Source organism: Gavialis gangeticus, unplaced genomic scaffold (genome assembly GCF_001723915.1).
Source record: "Gavialis gangeticus isolate Ggan-Ray unplaced genomic scaffold, GavGan_comp1, whole genome shotgun sequence".
In the NCBI taxonomy this organism is placed as follows: domain Eukaryota; kingdom Metazoa; phylum Chordata; order Crocodylia; family Gavialidae; genus Gavialis; species Gavialis gangeticus.
This window is the reverse complement of record NW_017729033.1, coordinates 14,427,767-14,447,364: the sequence shown is the minus strand read 5'-3', so window position 1 is coordinate 14,447,364 and position 19,598 is coordinate 14,427,767. Positions and strand designations below refer to the sequence as shown.

General features: G+C 43.2%; 1 protein-coding gene across 2 annotated transcripts in view; it reads right to left on the bottom strand.

Annotated features, from left to right (window-relative positions):
- Nucleotides 1–14,568: 14,568 nt before the first annotated feature.
- The window catches only part of FGFRL1 (fibroblast growth factor receptor-like 1), a 312,078-nt gene continuing 307,048 nt past the window's right edge, over nucleotides 14,569–19,598 (bottom strand). For both annotated transcript variants that reach the window (XM_019526169.1, XM_019526170.1), the window contains exon 7: nucleotides 14,569–16,890. In XM_019526169.1, coding sequence (XP_019381714.1) covers nucleotides 16,481–16,890 — 410 coding nt within the window. In that variant the 3' untranslated portion in view covers nucleotides 14,569–16,480. The remainder of the gene's footprint in view (nucleotides 16,891–19,598) is intronic.

Sequence of the window (19,598 nt, the reverse complement as noted above, 5' to 3'; positions counted from 1 at the left end):
ACACAGGATCCAGAAGAAGAAAACAATATCTTTGACCTCTGCAAACTACATTTTTCTGGGTATATTGATAGCCTGTAAAAGAAACAAGGGTGAAAGATAATCTCCATTGAACTCAATGTCAAGACTGTCAGTGGCTTCAGCGGGGCCAGAATGTCACCGCTGAGGGCCTGACCAAAGACTATTAAGTCATGAAAGCATTCCCATTGTCATTAATGGTTTTTAGTTCTAGCCTTGTGAGTCCAAGATTAATTATTGTGACACAAACAGTATAATGATCTGTGTAATGGGCATGTATACCATTGCCAGCATCTGAATGGGAATCTGATCTCCTCAGTGGTAAGCTGTGATAGCCATACTGATGACAACGGGCTCTTTTAGCTGTAATGGTAAAAATCTGTGATTTTGGAGGAAAAGGGTCTTGATTCTTCTCTTGCCACTTCTGCTTTTAAGGGGTAAGTAGTCTTGGGCTGGGGGCCCCCCCAAGATGCGTACCCATATCCCAACCTAGCTAACTAGCAACATAATGGCAAAGGTGAATTGTTTGAGCATTATAACAACACTTGGGAGAGCTAGCTTCAATTCCACGTTCTGTCACAGACTGGTGTTGATCCCTCTGTGTGTCGGTCCCCATCAATAAAATTAGGAAAATGGAACTGTCCTAAATCATAAACCAGAGGTCAGCAGCCTTTTCCCAGTGTGGGCTGGAGCTTGCAAACCAGCCATGGTTGCAGGTTGGAAGGCTCCACCCCCTTGGGGCAACCAGTTGCCTACATTCACTCTCTCTGCAGACTCCTGCACACTCTGCAGTAAGGGAGTGCAGGTGAGATAGAGCAGCAGGCTCTGCAGGGGAGAGGAATGCTGAAGAAGGGATGGACAACATGCAACAGCTCTGTGCCACCAATCCCCTGTACCAAACTGGACCCTTGCAGGACAGAACAGACCCCTTCATGGGTTGGATCTGGCTCACAAGCCATAGGTTGCCAATGCTTGTTATAGGGCATTGGGCAAAGAAATACATTAAAGAGTTGGAGGCGCTCAAATACTCCAGCAGTTGGACCAGAGGAAGTACCCTGATAGACAGACCTCGGTATACCTGCTGTTTATATGCCATTATTTTCCACTATTCATTGACTGGGCACAGCACCTGAGCTGTTAAAATAACCTAGAGGAGCATTTTTAAAACATGGGGTTGAGATGATTTTTCTTTCTTTTGATTTGTCCAGCTCCACTCTGGAGTGGAGTCATAGAACAGCAATGCAAAATTACTGTGAGAGTTGTAAACAGGGAAGGGCCTGGCACTTCAACTCTAAGACCATGGCTCTCATCTATATAAGTCCCATTATTATGTTGTTCTGGTCATGTCCTGAGGCCTTCGACTGAATGCCAGCATAATGATGCTGGCTTTAAGGATTTCCTATACTTCCTTTGTGGTGTAAAGTGTCTTAGCATAAATGAGAATCAGGGTCCAACCTACATTGATACTCAACCTACATTGATACTACAAAGCAGTGCTTTATCCTCCAGCATTTGAGCACACTTGCCCTTACATATAGGGCTCCAGTTTTGAAAAAAGGCTTCAGTCGTCTGTCAAACCTTATCTCAGTCAACCTCAAGAGGGAGAGACATCTTCTGCTATTAAACTACCATGGACAGTTACCCTAGCAGACAGCAATGCTCAACTTCTTGCAGCATCACAGAGCTCTGCACCAAGTAGTTTATATTCTACTTGGCATGAGGCAGAAAAGGGATAATGAACAGCAGCTTGAATAGGGATGATAACACCAGTCAAAGTACCCCCAACATGCAATAACTGTTTTGAACATCTGTTTTACATGGATTTAAGTTTCTTAATGATCTAGGGAGAAAGAAGGCAGGAATGGAGGTAAATGTCAGAAGGAGAAGAGTAAAGTTACAAAGCTCATGGACCAGGAAAGATATTCCAGAGGCAGGGAGAAGCATGCAGAAAAGACTCACTTGCTTTTCTTTATAGATTCATAGATGTTTGGGTCAGAAGGGGCCTCAGTGGATCATCGAGTCTGACCCCCTTCCTGTGGCAGGAAAAAGTGCTGGGGTCATGTGCCACAGCTAGGTTCTTGTCCAGTCTCTTCTTGAAGACTTTAATTCATCCCCCTCTTTTTTTTTCTTTATCTTCATTTATCCAGCCTTGCATACAACCCCTTTGGATTTGGCTTGCTATGCATATATCCACAACAATGCAAGTATCCTGCCCAAGAAGTGCCCAACCCTTTCTTCCAGGAGGTGACAGCGGGATTTAGACTCTTAAGTCACTCTTAAAAATGGGACTTGCCTTCTTTTGAAAGTGTCACTCCAATCGTTTTGAGCTTCTCAATAGGTTTGGTTGGAAGTTTCAGACAGAAGCTTTCCATTCATATTTATGGCCCTGGGGCACCTGCTGGCCTCAGCTATATCAGGTCCCCATTGTGCTAAGCATTGGAGAAACCTATAGGGCACTGCTTCTCAAATGGGGTGCTATAGCACCTTTGGATGTCTTCAGATCCTTTTAAGAGTGCCATGCATTGTTAGCACTGTTAGGTGTGCAAGTATGATTCATATGATAAACTCTTAGCCTGCTGACCTGCAGTGCTCTTTCTGAGTTTTTGCAATAGAAAAGATTGTGCCATTATTTTTCTGTAGTCAAAAAACAAATGAAAACGAAGAGCTGCTATTTTCTGAGCAGCACCATCAGTCTATCAAGAGGTGCCTAGAGTCTAAAGAGTTGAGAACCACTATTATATGGTAAAATGTTCTCAAGTAAATGGTCTTAATTTATTGAGGACCCTAAATCCCAATTTGCAAAAAAGTCCGAGTATCTAAAAACTGCTAAAAGTCACCAGGCTCAGAGCTAACATCAGGATCAACCACACCATAGGTGGTCACTCAGCAAATTACCATAGCCAGGTCAGGGTCACACCAGGTATCAGTCCTAGTCTGGCTCTTCAGGGCAAGCATTGAGGCAGTATCATGGTCAGGGCAGCAGGTAGATCAGAGATGGGAAGTCCAAACAGAGTGGGGACAAGGACTGTGGTGAGGCTGGGATCAGGCAGGAGAAAACAGGAACAAGGTAAGAGCAGGGCAGAGGTCCAAGGAGCACATACACAAGCAATGTTGCTGGGAGAAGTCCCACAGGAAGTAGGAGGGGTTTTATAGCCCTCCTGTTGGGGGGCTCGTGATGTCTATAGGTTCCCCCTGGTCACCTGACTCCACATTAATATCTTTATGGGAGGAACCAGGCTGGGCTGGGGCTGCCATCTGACCAGCAGCACGGTGGTGCTGAGGACCCAGCCTCTGTCTGCCACAGGCTGTCCCTGTCTCTGGCTGCCTCAGAGTTCAGATCTATGTACTGTAGCCCTAACACCTAGATCCACAAATGGACTTGTTGTGCACATGCTTATCAGTCAACAAGTAGCAATACTAGCAACTCACCACGCCCTGACATATACATGATGGCATTGAACAGTTTCAAGGAGACTCAAAAGACTTCACTCACTTCTGGTTTATTTAGAGGGTTCAGTCATCGTTGTGTCCTTGTTGGCACAGACACACGGCAGACCCAGGTGATGAGAAGAAACACATTCAAGAACAGCACTCAGCGAAGAAGAGCATGTCTACAAGAGACAGTTACTGCTGAGTTGACTAATTAGCTCCTCAGTAAACTTCGCAGAGTCTACACATGCAGGGCAATTAGGCTGGAGTAAACTAATTAACTTTGCAGCAGAATAGTACATGTATTTACAAATACAAGTACTAACCTGCTGTGTAGTTTTCTAATGTTGGCTAGCCTCACACTGGACCACCCTAGTGTCCCAGCCAGCCCCTCTGTAGCACGTTGAGCCGGTGGGGCAGGGCGGGGAGGGAGCAGCCCCAGGCTGGCAGGCTGATTCCCAGGACTCCCTGCCAACTGGGGCTGCTCTGACCTGGCTCAACGTGCTGCCATCCCAGGCACACATTCAAATGGTGTACCTGGGAGCAATAAACTCCAAAGCAATAACCTCTGGAATGTATTGCTTTCCATTAATTGCACATGTAGATACACCCGGAGACTCTTTGCTTGGCTCATGGCCATCCAGAAGGAAGGAGCTGCCTCTCCCAGAACTAGAGGGGTATGTGTGGATAAACTATGGAAGGGATCTACCACTCAGCTAGCATTTCATTGTGGCTGGCAGTAACAAGTAACAGGCAAACTCGCGACGTGTCGTTTGGAACTCACTTGACCACGATGGATTTAAGAGTTCAGCTCAAGCTCAGCTGATTCTGGGTTCATGCCCATGTGAGGGGAGACTAGGAACATAACAATAGGGTTCTGCCCAAGACAAATTCATTGCTAGCCTGTTTCCACTGCCATGTAGACTGTAGGAGGCCTGAAGATGCTTAATGGCAATGTAGTATAGCACTGTGTTGCATCCACTTGGCTGGAGTTTGGGTAAGAGAGGAATCAGAAGAGGAAATAAGCAAGAAATAGAATATTATAGGCAAAAACAGTTTAGAAGGTGTGAGAAAGACATCAAAAGAAGTTCAATACAGTTGCTTAGACTTCGCCAAGTGATAAAAATATGCATATTAATTATGATATAACCTATTAGGGACATTTCTATATGTGCTGGTTTTATTTGATAAGCTTTTGAAATGAGGCCTGATAATTCAGTATAAAAGTCCAGGTCCACTTGGGAATTTCGCTCTTCAGCCTTGAACTCTGGTTCCTGCTGAATTGCCCATCTGCAGGTGGACTACAGTTTAGTACTTCTCAAAAAAATTAGTTTTTGAAACCTAGGTGAGAGACCCTTTTCCCTCACAGGCTGCCCTGCTCACCTGTTAGAGGGGTTTAAAGACTTTAGGACTTAAAGAATTTAGATTTATTTCTTGCAAATGCTAATAAGCCTTAGCTCTTGGGATGAATGCACATTTTTTAATGTAGTTTTTAATCATCTGCTTTATATGCCACACCTGCCCTGTTTGGTCAGTTATATATTCTCTGTATTTCGTTATTAAACTTGCTATTACCATTTATTTACATTTATTTTTCTTGAGCGCCTAGTTTTGGTGGGATGGTTGGAGCCCTTCTTTAGGGATCAACAACCTAAGCCAATTCATTGTCTGTAGGGCAGTGTAGATACACTCCTGAGACTTCCTCATTATATCCCCAAATCAGATCCCATATGGGTAATTTAGATACATTTTACATACAAATGCATCTTGTCACATGTCATTTACCCTCATCAGAATACCTGGCATCCTTTTTTTTCCAAATGCATCCCCCATTCTCAGCAGCAGTAATAAAAACAGACATACAGCATGAACACTCAGTCTTATATCCACAGAGGTATATAAGTTGTCTAACTCCCATAGAAATCAACTAGAGTTAGGCACGTAAACTTAACCTTGGAGAAACTGGGCATCTATCTTTATCTGTGTGATTAAATTACTGGCTTTAAAGAAGTCCAACATTTCACGCCAGAGGAAATAACACACACAAAAACATTGCTGCAAGTTTCTTGAGCATTTATTGTTTCAACAATGAAGGAGCAAGTTTACCTACCAGATCTGCTAAGTGATTGTCTGCAGAATAAGGAAGTTATGGCCACGTTAACTCAAGCAGTAGTAGCCTACTGTTTTAGTAGACACTTCTTTTTCCTTCCTTTTGAATAAACACACCACAGGGTCTAGGAGGTTGCAAGCCAAAAACATTACCAAGCAAAGCAACAGCCGAATAGAGTGTGACAAAAGCAGAATTCTAATCATAACAGACCAAGCAAGTATTGTTACAAATGTTCTCTTTAGTATGGAAATGAGCCAGGGGTAATAAAAACACCATAAAAATGTCAAAATGACTGATCACCCTGAAGCACTGGCTTTTTATAACTAAACCTTGTAATGAATTTTTTTTTTAAATGTATGTTAAAAGAAATGCCACTTCTGCTTAGCTTTGTTGTCCAGACTTATCGGCACACTACAACACATCTAAATAAGTGTGAAATAAAGAGCAGCCTCAGAAGGGCATCAGTAGGGGTCTGATTAACATTGAATGACTCTCGAGTGTGATGGTGGGCTGAACGGCCACAAATTGTGAGGCTGTGTGCTGGTGTTGCCCATTGAGGAGAATGTATATGCATAATTAGGTACTAACTTTTTGAATGCCTGTGATAATGCACAATGTGTAATGACACAACAATGAAGCGTCGTGTAATTCTTGTAAATCCATCAGAAACTGACTTCTGTGTAATTTTGCTGTGTGTCAATTCAGGAACAGCAGTTTGGCTTGTTATTTACCTAGATCAAGAAAAACAGACATTTTGAAGCCTTTTCCAAAGTGTTATTTATTACCCCTTGTTCTAAGGCATAAACTAGCTCAGATATAATCAGCCCTTCTAATTGTTTTTATATTTTAAATGGAAAAAAAATGTGGATTCCTAGTTCTGTTAATGTCCATGTATATTACAGAACATGCAAATGATTTGTTTAATCCTAATTACTGCTGAGAGCAGCGGTAAGGCAAAAAAGAAAATAAATGAAACTTCAAATAAATATATATAAAAGTTACACAGGGCTCATCTACATGAGACAGTACTGCACAGTGGTTACTGCACATTTATTTAGTACTTGTATAATCAAATTCTAAATAAATGCACAGTAACCGGAGTTACTCTGCAATAGCGCTGGCGAACACCTTCTAAGTGACGCTACTGTGCAGTAGCCTAATAATACTGTGCAGTCGTGTATTAGCACTGTTAGTGCTGTGACGCTACCGGGCAGTATTATCTGGTTACTGCACGGTCAGTGTCTTGTGTAGACACACCCATAGTTTCCATAAAAAGTCTGGTGCAGTCACTTCTTCCTCCACACACACGTTTCTACAGAACAATAAAATGGCAATACACCATTTTCCATAACCATTACAACACTTGTACCTGAAGTGAAAGGTTTGTCAGGCATTATTCTCCATTCCCAACATTACACTTTTTAAAAGATGATCTAGCAACATTTTAAAAACCTGATTCTCAGCCAAAATCCATTAGGAAATTAACTTGTTCTTCCTGGAAAAAACATGTCAATAGGAAAGTCTGAAACATTGATTGCCTTCTTCCCTTAGGACTGGAACATGATAATAGCCCTTCTGTCAACAAAAGGAGCTGTAGTATTTATTGCTTATGCTAACACAACCCATGAATTGAACTGATTATTGGATCTACATCCAGCTTTGCCACTGTTTCACTACCCTACCTTGGGTAAATTGCTTCCCCATTCAGTTTCCCCTATTTGTCAGCTGGAGATAACAATACCAACCTTCTTTGTAAAGCACTTTGAGATGTACAGTTAAAAAGCGCTGTATAAAAGCCTGGTATTATTATTATTGTTATTATTAGCTATTGAAACACACACACACACTACATGCACTCAGAGCATCTCTCTAGATATCATAACATATTAGGCGTGTCTACGTGTAGTCTTTTGGAAGTACTAAAGCACGGTGCAGTATGGGCACTTACTGCGCCACGTGTGCGGCACATGGGTAGATTTCAGCACTATGTTGCCGTAGTGGTGCACTATACCCAGAGAATGCGCCACTACGGCAACATAGCTGGCGATCACATGTAGACACACACGATCGCTACACAGCCGTAGCACGCCATACGGTGATATAGCACATTGCTACATTGCTGTAGAGCGATGTGTTAGATGCACCCATTGAGATCCCATGTATACACATCTAACTCTATTTGCTGCATTCCATCTGCAAGCTCATATATGTAAGCCAACATTTGCAAACTTGGCTGCCATAAGTTAGGGACCAAAATCCACGTGTAGGTGACTCAATGACCTCTGATCTCCAGAGTTACTGAGCACTGGGAGATGTGGCTGTTGTGCACCTTAGAAAAGCAGGCCTATTTTACTCAAGGCCTTCATTCAGCAAAGCACTTATGCACATGCTTAACTTGAAGGAAGATCAGTCCCATTGAAATCATGGGAATTCTTACACGATTGAATGGAAGCACGTCTGTGTATTTTGTAATTCCCTTAATATACATTCAGATGCCTAACCTCAGGTATTCCAGTTTAAAGGGCCACAGGAGGCATGCGTGTGCATGTGTGTGTCTACTCACACAGGGATGTACTGCTCTCTATATAACACAGCATAATAGGAATTGCAATGCCAGCTGAATTGAATCCCCCAATTATTTTAACAATGCCCAGAAAATACTGAAGTCTCACATTTATGGGTCCTTTCTTCCGGCACCAAGTCAGATACAATGGAGGTCAGCGGGGGTTGTATGGGTCTGTGTGTAGCCTTAGTGAGATCCAGTCAGCACAAAATAGTAAGGATGGGTGAAATCTGTGGGTTATAAAGCTATTGTTGCCACAGCCCGAGTGGGTGATTTGTTCTAGATTGTGTGTTGTAAAAGGTGCTCCGGTGCCCCAAAGAGGAATAGGACCAAATCCTCTCTCCCCTCCTTCTCCTTTCTGAAAATCCTTTTCTCATTTACCCAGGTGTATCTCTTTCTTTTCCAGAGGCGGCTGCACAAATATTTCTGGCTCCTGTTGTACTCATGCACACGGTTTTTCTGTTTCAGTTTTTCTATCAGCTGCTGAATGGTTTTAGTTGATCCTAGCACAAATAAAACAGTTGATACAGAGGGCTAAATGCTGGCACAAGCATCCAGTGCTTTTTTTCTGCACCTGTATTGTGGCCAGCACAAGACCCCCACCAAAATACCTGTGGAAATTCCACAGGAAAATCAGTCATAGTGCAGCAGTGAGCACTTCCCCTCTTGGCTGCAGATCCACAGATATCTTTACAAGATGATCTACTCTGAGTTTCAGGATATCACAAGCCAAAACATTTCATGCACTTACCCCCGTGTGAGCCTAAGTACTTGTGTCTGATGACAGCTTGTCATCCTGGAAAGAACCCAGTATCCATTTGAAGACACCAAGGGATGGAGGACTTACCTCTTCAGCAGTTCATTTCTTCAGCGTTAAAAGTTTGTGCCCAATTGCCAAATTGAATTTGTCTGGCTTCAGCTTCCAGCCATTGGTGGTTGTCATGACTTTGAGAACGGGCCGGTAGAATGTGGCACAACGACTTGAACGTTAAGGGCCCAGTTGGACTTAGCTCTCAAGTAAATCAATGACAGTTTTACCATTGGCATCAGTGACATTTAGAGTGGACCCCTGCCTGTGGAAAAGCCACTGATTTCAATGCACTTGAAGACCTGGGCACAGAAAATATATCCACAAACACATACAGCTATGGAGGTGACATCCATGCAATAAGTTGCAGATCCTTGATTTCTCATTTATTGAGCACTTTGCCTGACCTCTGCCCACTAATGCACCCCTCCTGCAGATTCTTCCTATTATTCAAAACTTTTGAATAGCTTCCACACCACAGCCACCCACTGAGCAGGGAAACATTTCCCTGAGTGTGCAATTCTGTACATAATCACCTCAGTGGAAGGTCTGGGCCTGGCTAAGTTTTGGTCTTGGGCTAGTGCCCGATTTACTAAACCTAAACTTTGATATCTTACAAGCCAGCTTCTCAGCAATGGGCAGCACTCATTTCTGGTCCTTGATAAAGTAGAGGTATCTGAGCCTAAATTCCTAAGATGAAAACATGGAACCACTAAAATTAACTGGAATTTTTCCACGGGTATCAGCAGAATCAAGATTTCATCTTTGGTGCTTTAAGCTACAGGAAAGCTAGTCAGTGGGCCGTTTGTACTGAGATCTAAACAGCTCCCCTTTGGTTGTATACAACTGACCTCCTGGACTGCATCCACACCAGCATGGAAGTTTGTTTCCCCGGGGACTTGGCCAGAGGGAATGCCCATGCCCCGCACCCTCTGGCATGCAGCAGGTTACCCCAGTTGGGGTAGCAGAGGTGGGGGCCAGCAACTGTGCTGGCCCCAGTGGTCTTACCTGTAGTCCTGTGGGCCTCAGAGAGCTGCAGCCACAGTGCTCCTGCAGCAGGGAGCCTGGTCGACAGTTTTGGGTGGTGTACACTGCCGCCACATGCCCTGCCCTGCTTTTTTAAGGCATGGGTTTTTTGACCCTGGGATGTCCTGCGGTCAACTCCTCCCCACCCCCAATGCTGAAAGGTAGCAGCATGGTGTGTGGCAATGCAGATGGGTCTGTGGCACCACATACTGCATATCCGTGTTCACCTGGACCCAGCCTTGGTAAGTGTGGCACTTGGCCCATTTTCTGTTTAAATACAGGGCATACACAGAACACATCATAGTGCGGTGCAGTATAAAGCTTATATTCCTCCTTGTTCTGGGATATTTTATACCACAAAATAGTAATGTATATTCCCTATATATACTTTCATATACCCACAAACATATATATGTATACCGGTATGTTTTCCAACATCCATACTAATTTTATACAATACTCTCTTATTGCAATAGAAATGTACACTTTACTCACAAATTCAGGCTATTATTCCTCCCTTGCAGTTATTTTACACACATAAACATGCTCGCTCACACACACACACAGACTCACCCCACTCGCCTCTTTCTCCTGCTGCTATTTTTTAATTATCATATTTTCCCACTCTTTGTATATAATATCACGCTTTTTATTTGCAAATGTCTGATAAAGCTTTAACTTTAAAAGGGCTGACTGTACAAAGATTGTCCATACAATTTTAAAGATATCACACAAAAATGACATATAAGGCCATGTTTAATCTGCAACAGAAGCAAAATAAACAAGGATATAAGTCTATTCGTTTATAAGTCTAACTTTTCCCTTTGATTCTTAAGGTGTGTGGAGTTGAAGGGGGGCTGTTGTGTCGGCCCAGACTGGTGCATATGTCAAGCTTCTGTGTTCAAAGCAGAGACAAGGGTAGGCTGCTTTAAGCAAAGACACTATTCATTTTAAATATCTTGCATTTGTTAAAAGGCTTGTTCAAATTCTGTTGCTGAAGAAAGATAAATAGAAATCTGGGTAACAGAGAGCAGAATTTCTCTCTGCTTATTTAGACACAAGAACACTTTGTTTTTCCTATATAAGGCACAACGCTCCAGCCCTACAAAGAAATGGCCTGTCACAAGGGGTGGAATTGGGATCCCAATCAAGATGTCGAGGAGGCACTGGGCCTCATGGAGGCAAAATGCTTTCCCAATGGTGGAAATCCCCAAGCAGAGACAGACAGCACAAGGTCTGCAACATGTAAAACCCACAGTATTCAGAGATGAAGTTGGGTTTAGGAAGTCTTGTGTTGTCTTTCTGCACAGCGCTGAAGTTCACAAAAAGAGTGTAGCCACTGCCTTGTCTTTAGAAAGGAAGGCCTGCCTGGCACATATTCACTTCCTCAGCTGGTGTAAGGAAGGTCTATCATCATAGAGTCTGATTTCCCCATCCCAGTTAAGCCAGCTAATGCTGCTAGTGCCAACAGTGTCCCACCACACTGGTCCTCAGATAATCGTAGGTTTAGCCAAGATTTGCAAAAGGGACTATGGCTTGGGCTGTCACAATCTGAAGGTGTTCAGCTTGAAATATTTTAGAGTCAGCTGATGTTCAGACGGATGGGTATTCAGGATTTCCTGAAAACCAGAATCTCGACAGACATCTCAAATTAGGCACCCCAAATCACCAGCAACTCCTGGACATCTTAATTCAGAGTCACAATTGGGCTTCACTCTTGCAGTGGCAGTGATGAATCACTTGGGGCTGCCCTTAATTTACTTCCAAGATTCCCACACCTCACAAGCACCACATAAGACTAATATTTTAAACATGGGAGCATTAAAGAACACTTGGTACACAGCTTTTTCCAAGATGGAAGTGGTCATCCCTCCACTGGGACCACCGGGCAATATGTCAAAGTGTGTCGTTCCATGAGATAACACCATGAAATTCCAGGAGAGGTGGAGCACTGTGATGCAGATGATAAAAGCAATTTATCACTACAGGGCAGAGTTGCTGCTGCCATCTTGGAAAGTGCCATGTGGGAGGCTCTAGCAGTTCACTCAAAGTAGACACACATAGGAGAGAACCTTTTAAGGCAACAGCAGAACACTGTTACAACATGTATGGTACAGTACATGTCCTCTGCCTACAGCACCTAGACACAAAGTGTCTGTGAAAGACAGTCAGCCTTATCTCTGAATGATGACTTGTGTCATGCCCTTAACATTGCCTAAATGCACAGTAGGTCTGTCCATGTCATGGGCTATGCACAGATAGTCAAAAAGCCTGAGGCTGCATCAATTCGATCTTTGCAGGTTAGTCTCAGCTGCGTAGATAGAACTGATAAGCAAGTGAACAGACATTCACTTTTGATTCCAGAAATGCCACTACATGCCTGCAGTGGCCCAGGCCAAAAGCTGGAGGGGGGGGGGAGCATGCCTCCCTGCTCAGCTGGAGCAGACAGTTTGGGCCAAGGCTAGACCACCCACCCTGGGAAGGGCGGGGGTGTGTGCAGGGGAGGTGCAAAGTATCCTGGGATATTGGGGGACTGTGAGTTGAGTTAAATCTGGAGGGGATCTGGGACAGAAGTTTAATAAACCAATTTAACCTAAACCTAAGTCTCATACTACAGCCACCCAGGTTTATCTTAAACCAGTTCTCGCCATTTTGAAAGTGGTTTATGTGCCTGAATTTCTTGTTGTGTTAAAAATTTGAACCACTTTTTGATCACTTATACCAGTTTATATGCAATTCCTATCCCTAGCTATGGTGGTAAAAATACCAGGTTTCTCATAGGATGCAGACAAAAGTGCAGTTCCCCGCTGTAACTGAGAAGGCTTTGCAGGAAGTGTTTTGACTTGCAACGATCCCCGGAGCAAACACAAGTTCACTGTTGGTTCCAGAGGGGAGGGAATGTAGCAGCTGACTGGGAGCCTGCAGCTAGTTTCCCTTAGCAATGGCCCCTCCTCTCTGTGAGGCTGTAAAGTTTTAGAATGGGAGGGGGGAAAGAGGGAGCTTGTCCTAGGCGTTCCCCAGCCAGTGCTGGAGGATGAGATGGGAGTATTGGAGCCCCCCACCTTGGTGGGCCTCCAATACACCTGCCCAACCCTCCAGAAGGGGTTGAAAAACCTCCAGACTGAACTCCCTTTGTTCCTTTCCCTCCCCCATTCTAAAAACAGCTCAAGGCTGGCAGGCATCACAGACAGAAGATGCTCTGTTTTGAAATGTCTTCATCTGACTGCTCATGCAATGGGGGTTTGGATTGACACCCAACTGGCCAGTTTTGAAGCTGCTGCAGCCGTGTACTTGTGCTTGGTTATGGTTATAGACTGCTTTCTGTGGCCAGATCAGCTGAAAATTGTCACTTTTTGTCTATGCCCATAGACATGTATGAGAGGCAGACACAATAATAGCTATAGCTCTTCCAGCCTCTCAGGGAAATACCTGCTTTGTAAAACATAAGTTATGTACACAGAAACTGCACACAGGCTTTCAAAATATGACTGCCTCATCTGGTAACTCGTGTATAAAACAGTAAGCATAGCCAAATGCTGCTGCTGAATGCTTGGGCATGACAGCCAGACATCAGTAGGACCTATGCAATGGCATCATAGATCTCAATTTAGCTCTTAAGAACATTAGCTCTATGGCTGTCTGTTATCTTTACCTTTCTGGGCTCTCCTCTAGAGGAGCAAGTATTTGATTTGCTAGACATGCAGGTCTCTAACATCAAAATATCTGAAGTAAATGCAGAATATGGGACATTATAATCTGCACTCCACCCACAGTATGCCCATTACAATCAACAGGAAGGCAGTGCAGGGAAGAAATGCAAAATACAGCTCCCTTAGTGTGTCATCCTTATGGTACTTGTGGCTCACATTCATGACAGTGCAGAGAGCCACAAAAGACTTTGCACAGGGCAATCAGCAATCTGTAGATACAACAAGCATTTAAGCACATGCTTAACTAAGCAACTGAGAGTCCCATTGATTTGAATGGGACCACTCATAGGTCTGACAGAAAGGCTGCTAAAACCTAAGAGAAAAACTTGCATTAGCTTCAGTGGAGATTTTGGATTAGGAACTACATTCACAAATTACGAGGGTGTTTATGTGCCTTGCTTGATCAGAGCCAGAGTGTTTGGCCCTGAAGCTGGGCAAACCATCAGCTCTTACAGATAATGGCAATTACAGAAATCAAAATACAAATTGCTTTGACCCCCCGCCCCCCTTAAAAAACTTCTGAAAAATTTGCTTTGGGTCAAAAGAAATGTTTTGTTGTGATTTTAAGGGGGGCACGGCAGGGGGGCAGGGTTTAATATTATTGTTCTTAAATATAATTGAAAAAAAAGAATTGAAGCAGAAAGTTATTTACAGTGGGGGGAAACTGAAATATTTTTAACTTTTTCAATGTGCTGGTTTCTATATGAGCAGCTGGCAAAACCAAGACAAATTTTCAAAAGGTTGTTGTGTTGCTGAATTTACATTGTTCAGTGGGAAGAGGTTTTGGGGGGGGAAAAATTACGCAGCTCTGCCCTACTTTGTAGGATCAAGCCATAAACCCTTAGCATGGAATATGTGATGCACAGAACTGTGTGTAGACTATTCTTGCTGTAGTGAACTGAATCTCTACTGAATATTTTATGTTTAATAGCTGCTTTTATGAATAACAGAATTTGGCTGGAACATTTTCTCCCAAAACATTCAGAGACAGAAGTTCAGCGTATGAACGTACATCTCTAGTGAAGCTTCACATTACTTTTCAAAGCTAGGATTAGAATGGACTCTATTAGAATTAGAATTAAGTCTATCACTGGTCTGTGGTTAAAAAAATGAATCAAGCCACTTTTTAAAGTAAATGATAAAAGTGAAACAAAAGTTCTTACAGGCTCAGGTGATTGCTACTAGGAGACGGAAGACAAGGTGGGCAGAGAGAATGATCTGTTCCCAACAAGCCTTTCTGGCCTAGGTTTAAATGGCAGAAGAGTTTTGAATGGAAGTAGTGGCACCCACCATGCCAGAGATGCTGCTAGAAAATTACACATGGCTATTGCAAAAATGCATATAAATATATGACTTTCAAATTGATTAAATAAAGTACTGTTGCATGCTACATTGTTTCTATTTGGAGCATGGCACCTATAAGAACCTGGAAAAAACCAATTATCTTTATTTGGATCAAAAATATGTATAGAAATGCCTGTTTTGAGGAAAATATCATACATTTTTTTCTTGTTTAACAAAATAAATTAAATATACATGACTTCTGTTTAAACTCTATATAGAATTACAAAAGTTTTATATTTGCGCTTGAATTTATTTCTAGTCCATATAGACATTTAGTATGGTCCTTTGATTTATTTTTCCTTTCTGGTTTGTTGCTGTTGTTATTTGAACGGTACTGAAGTTAGGTTGTTTGGATGAACTGCAAAACATTATCTGGGGGGAAAAACACACACAATCCTAGGTGCATATTTAGCAAATGCATTCTTTCCCAAAACAGTTTTTATTTTCTTACTTTTTTTCCTCTCTTTTTCTTTGTTATTTATCCATGTATTTTGCATTGACGTAATTAATCCGGTAGCTTGTCACTGTAAGCCACAAGCATCAGACTGAAAATCACAGCTATCGGCATCAGAGAAGGGCAGCATGGTTGGCTTTCTTGACCTTCAACAGTTCAATTATTATTATTAATTATTATTATTATTTCTTAAATATAAATATAAAGATGTTCTGTACAATGTCTTTCCTTCTTTGTTTTCCTGGCAGTGGCAGTAAAGTTTAGCATTGGGACGAGGTGAGCAGGTTAAAACATTGTGAGAAATACCCCGGAGGGGAAAACACAATACCTTTGATTTGCAGAAATGGCTAGCTCAGTTATCACTGACTGCTGGGGAAAATGACTGTGGCTGAAAAGCATTTGGTGTTTCACATCTTAAATATCAACGTATTCTCCAAAGACTCTTGCTCTATTTTGTTCTTTCAGAAGAAGCCACTTGATTGTGTCTCCTGGTGCTTTGGCACTCGACCTCAGGTATTTTCTAGCTTCAGTCACGCTGAGGTAAAAAGGCTCTTCTGTACGTTCCCATGAGTAAAAAGTCTGATAAGCCTAGCACCAAAAAACAGGTGGTATGTGGCAGAGGCAGGAAGACTGATGTCAAGCTGGAATAGTGTTGCGGTCTCCTTTTCTTCTTCTCCCTTTTGGCATTGCAACAGAGGAGGGGAAGTTTCATGTCACAGTTTCCTGCCTTATCTGTTGCCATCTTGACTTAAAAATACAAGAAGGTTTTGTTGTTTTTCATGGCTGCTTCTGTGCTGAGATTGGGAATTCCTTCATTATTCCTCATTTACATCCTAATTGTAATAGGTATCTCTTTCGCTCTCTATTTTTTTTTAATATAGATATTTATATATATTTATATTTATATATATATCTTTTCTGCTTTGCTTTTTTTGCTGGCAGTTTAAGCTGACTTGAAGCAGTCTCTTTTGAGGTACCGAGAGAAAAAAAGCACAAGGTAGCTACTGAACAGGATGGCCCTTTAACACTGGTAATGAATGTGCTGATGCTGATGAACTTTACCTTCCACGTGTGAGTGAGTGTGAGTGTGGATGTCCGTGTAAATCTTTGGGTACATTTTTGATGCCATGGCTGGGGCCAGTGCAGGTCCTTGAGACAGCAAATGCTGCTGCTGAGCTACATATTCCTCATAGTTTATGGAGGAGATGCAGTCTTTATCGGGAACCTGGGGGACACAGATCCTGTCTCTGGGCTGGGGTCTGTGCACTGGGGCTGCAGCTGGGGGAGAGCATGGCTTCTTCTTGGTTTGACACAGCCACAGGAGGATTGTCCCGAAGATGAAGACTGCTCCAGCAGGTATCCCAATGATTACTGGCCATGGGAGGCTGCTGGCAGAAGAAGGAGCAACAGGTGCGCTGGGTGGCTTAGGATCTGGACATCAGATTTGCACAGTGGAGAATGAGAGAAAGAGATTGAAAGGGTTAATTAAAACCAGGCAAGGAGGATTCAAAACAGATGTCAAACTCAGGCTGGCTTTCCTATAAGCTGTCTGACAACCCAGCCATACTAAGTGAATGGGGAACACAAAGCTGACAGCTAATGTTTAGTGGCTGGTTAGCTTTTGAAAGTCACCGAGAGAACAAACAAATCATTTTCTTTTGTTTAAGCCCTGGAGAAGGAGGGGGTGCTCAGGGGTTATTTTGTTATGCTTTATTTTCCAAATTCCAGTGGCCACACTCGAGCCAGCCCAACAGATGGTTTCCTAGTGCTGGCGCTCAGAGATGGAGCTGGCTTCACTGCCCGGATCGGAAGATGAAACGTGGGACGTGTCACTAATACCTTCCTCATTGTCAGCAGCTCAGAAATCTGAACGGTGTAATCTGGTAACGCAGACCGGCAGCATGTCCCCTGTTTGCCTCTGCCAGACGTGTGTTCATTAAGCATTTGTTATAGTCTAAAGCATCCCTAACTAATGGCAATTCATTTTCTTGGACCTCATAGTCACTCAGTAATGCTCACCCTGGCAACCAGGACCAACAGCAGAAATGTGGTACTTTGTGGATGTGGGCTCTAGTGTCTTGCCTTTGTGGGAACGAAGCTTGGGGAACAGGAAAAAGACTGGTTAACTAACAACCCCTCCCACAGCACCTCTTGGTGCTCTGCTGAAGCAAATGACAACTAGGACCATGTGTGGCATTAAATGTCCTGCCAGAATTGCATGCAGAAAAGTTTACATTCAGGATAGGCCACGATCATGGCTAGGTTGGCTTAGGCCTGGATTCGGCTACTGCTGGGACATAAGTCTTCACAGCCGGGACTCACGTTGGGATCATTACCACAGAACTTCACAGAACTGGGTGAATCTTATAGTTCATCTTACAACTGTAAGGCTTGAGGTGTGATGCCCTAAGACAGGGGGATTCATTATTGGCCCCTGGTTGGCGAGCAGGGGAAGAATGGCTCCAGGCTCTCCAAGGACTGCACCGGGCAGGGGGGCCTTGTGTCAGACTGTCGGTGACCCACAGTAACCGACTGGAGGGGGCAAACCTCATTTTCATTTGTGTCATGTGACGGTTTGGCAAGTTTGTGTAACATAACATTCAGTTTGGAAGTCAAGGTCAATAAAACTTAAGGATGAATGGGTCAGAGGACTATGTCTAGTGTGCTGGAGTGAGGGGTCTTGAAGTTGCAAAAGAGCCCTGGGTGAGGCATGGGGAAGGAAGAGGAAAAAGATACTGTGTCCAGGAGCGCCTCCTGTTGTGGGAAGGAGTCAGTTGAGGCCCTGTATGCCACTGATTCCTTCGGTCAGTGGTCAAACACTGCAGAGACTGCTAAAAGACAGCAAATCAGAGCAGTGATGAGCAGATCAGTAATGATGGTAGGGAGTGGCAGCAGAGCAGAGAAATGATCATGTAAAAAAAACACCAAAAGCAGAAGCCAGGACAAAGCCTGTAGTTAGGACCTTCTATCTCCACTTCACCTGGGATTGCCTGCTCCAAACCTGGACTTGGCCGAGCTTAGGCACATCTGGGTATGGGGTACAATAAGCTTGGCTAGTTTGAAATGTTTCATTTTATGAAGTATAGAAAATCATTAGAAAGGCACAGTTTCAACATTCAAGCTATTTAATTTGATGAAATTTATTCCAATTCTTCCTTTCCTCTTCTCTCATCTCCTCTCGATCACCCTGTCCCCAAAATTATCTTTCGATTTAACAGAGAAATGTCAACAATGAAAGGTGTTTTTTTTCAGTGAGTTAGAAGAACCTGAAAACTGTGTTGCTTCCTCAGCTATAACTAGCATTTCTAGCATGTTGCTACAATATTTTCCACTTAAGTTGCTAAAGACATGACAGGCTCCTGGTCCACTGAAAGTTCATGGGAGCTTTGCCATTGACTTTAGCTCATGAACATCAGTGATGTTCCACTCTACTAGAACCAGGGTTGGAAGGTGAAATGAACCCAACTGTCCCAAAACAAGACTCTTACCAATATTTACAGGTACTCCTTCCCTCTCAAGAGATTTCAACAATAAATGACTTTGTAAAGTTTTAGGTTTTCGATCTGTTAAAATCTCCTTTTTTCAAAAATGGGAGGTTTATAAGTTAAACAAATAATTCAAACTCAGACTCCTACAACTTCAGCCTAGCTTCTCAGAGTCCACTCTTTCTGCCACCATCAATAAGAGGTCTGTAGGGCTGCATTCTGAGTGCTCAGAAACCCCCTTGGCTCAGCAAGGGCATTCAGCAATGCCTGAGGACTAAAAGGGGGGCATACAACCAGTGGAAGGAAGGAACTATCACCAAGAAGGAGTACTCCTCGGCCTGTGAGTGCAGGAAGGCTATTAGGAAGGCCAAGGCAGAGATAGTAGTCAGGCTAGCATCCAGGATTAAAGACAACAAAAAGTCCTTTTTCAAGTACATTGGGAGCAGGAAGAGGGCACCAGGCAATGTAGGGTCCCTGCAAGACACAAACAGTAATCGTGTGGCTATGCCAGACAAGAAAGCTGGTATTTTTACCAGTTTCTTTGTCTGTTTTCTTGAACAGGGACCGGGATATCCCACCTACCAGAGGTAGGGACAATCTTGGGGATTGCTCTGTTAGGCCTTCAGTCAGTGCAGATGTAGTTAGGGATCTTCT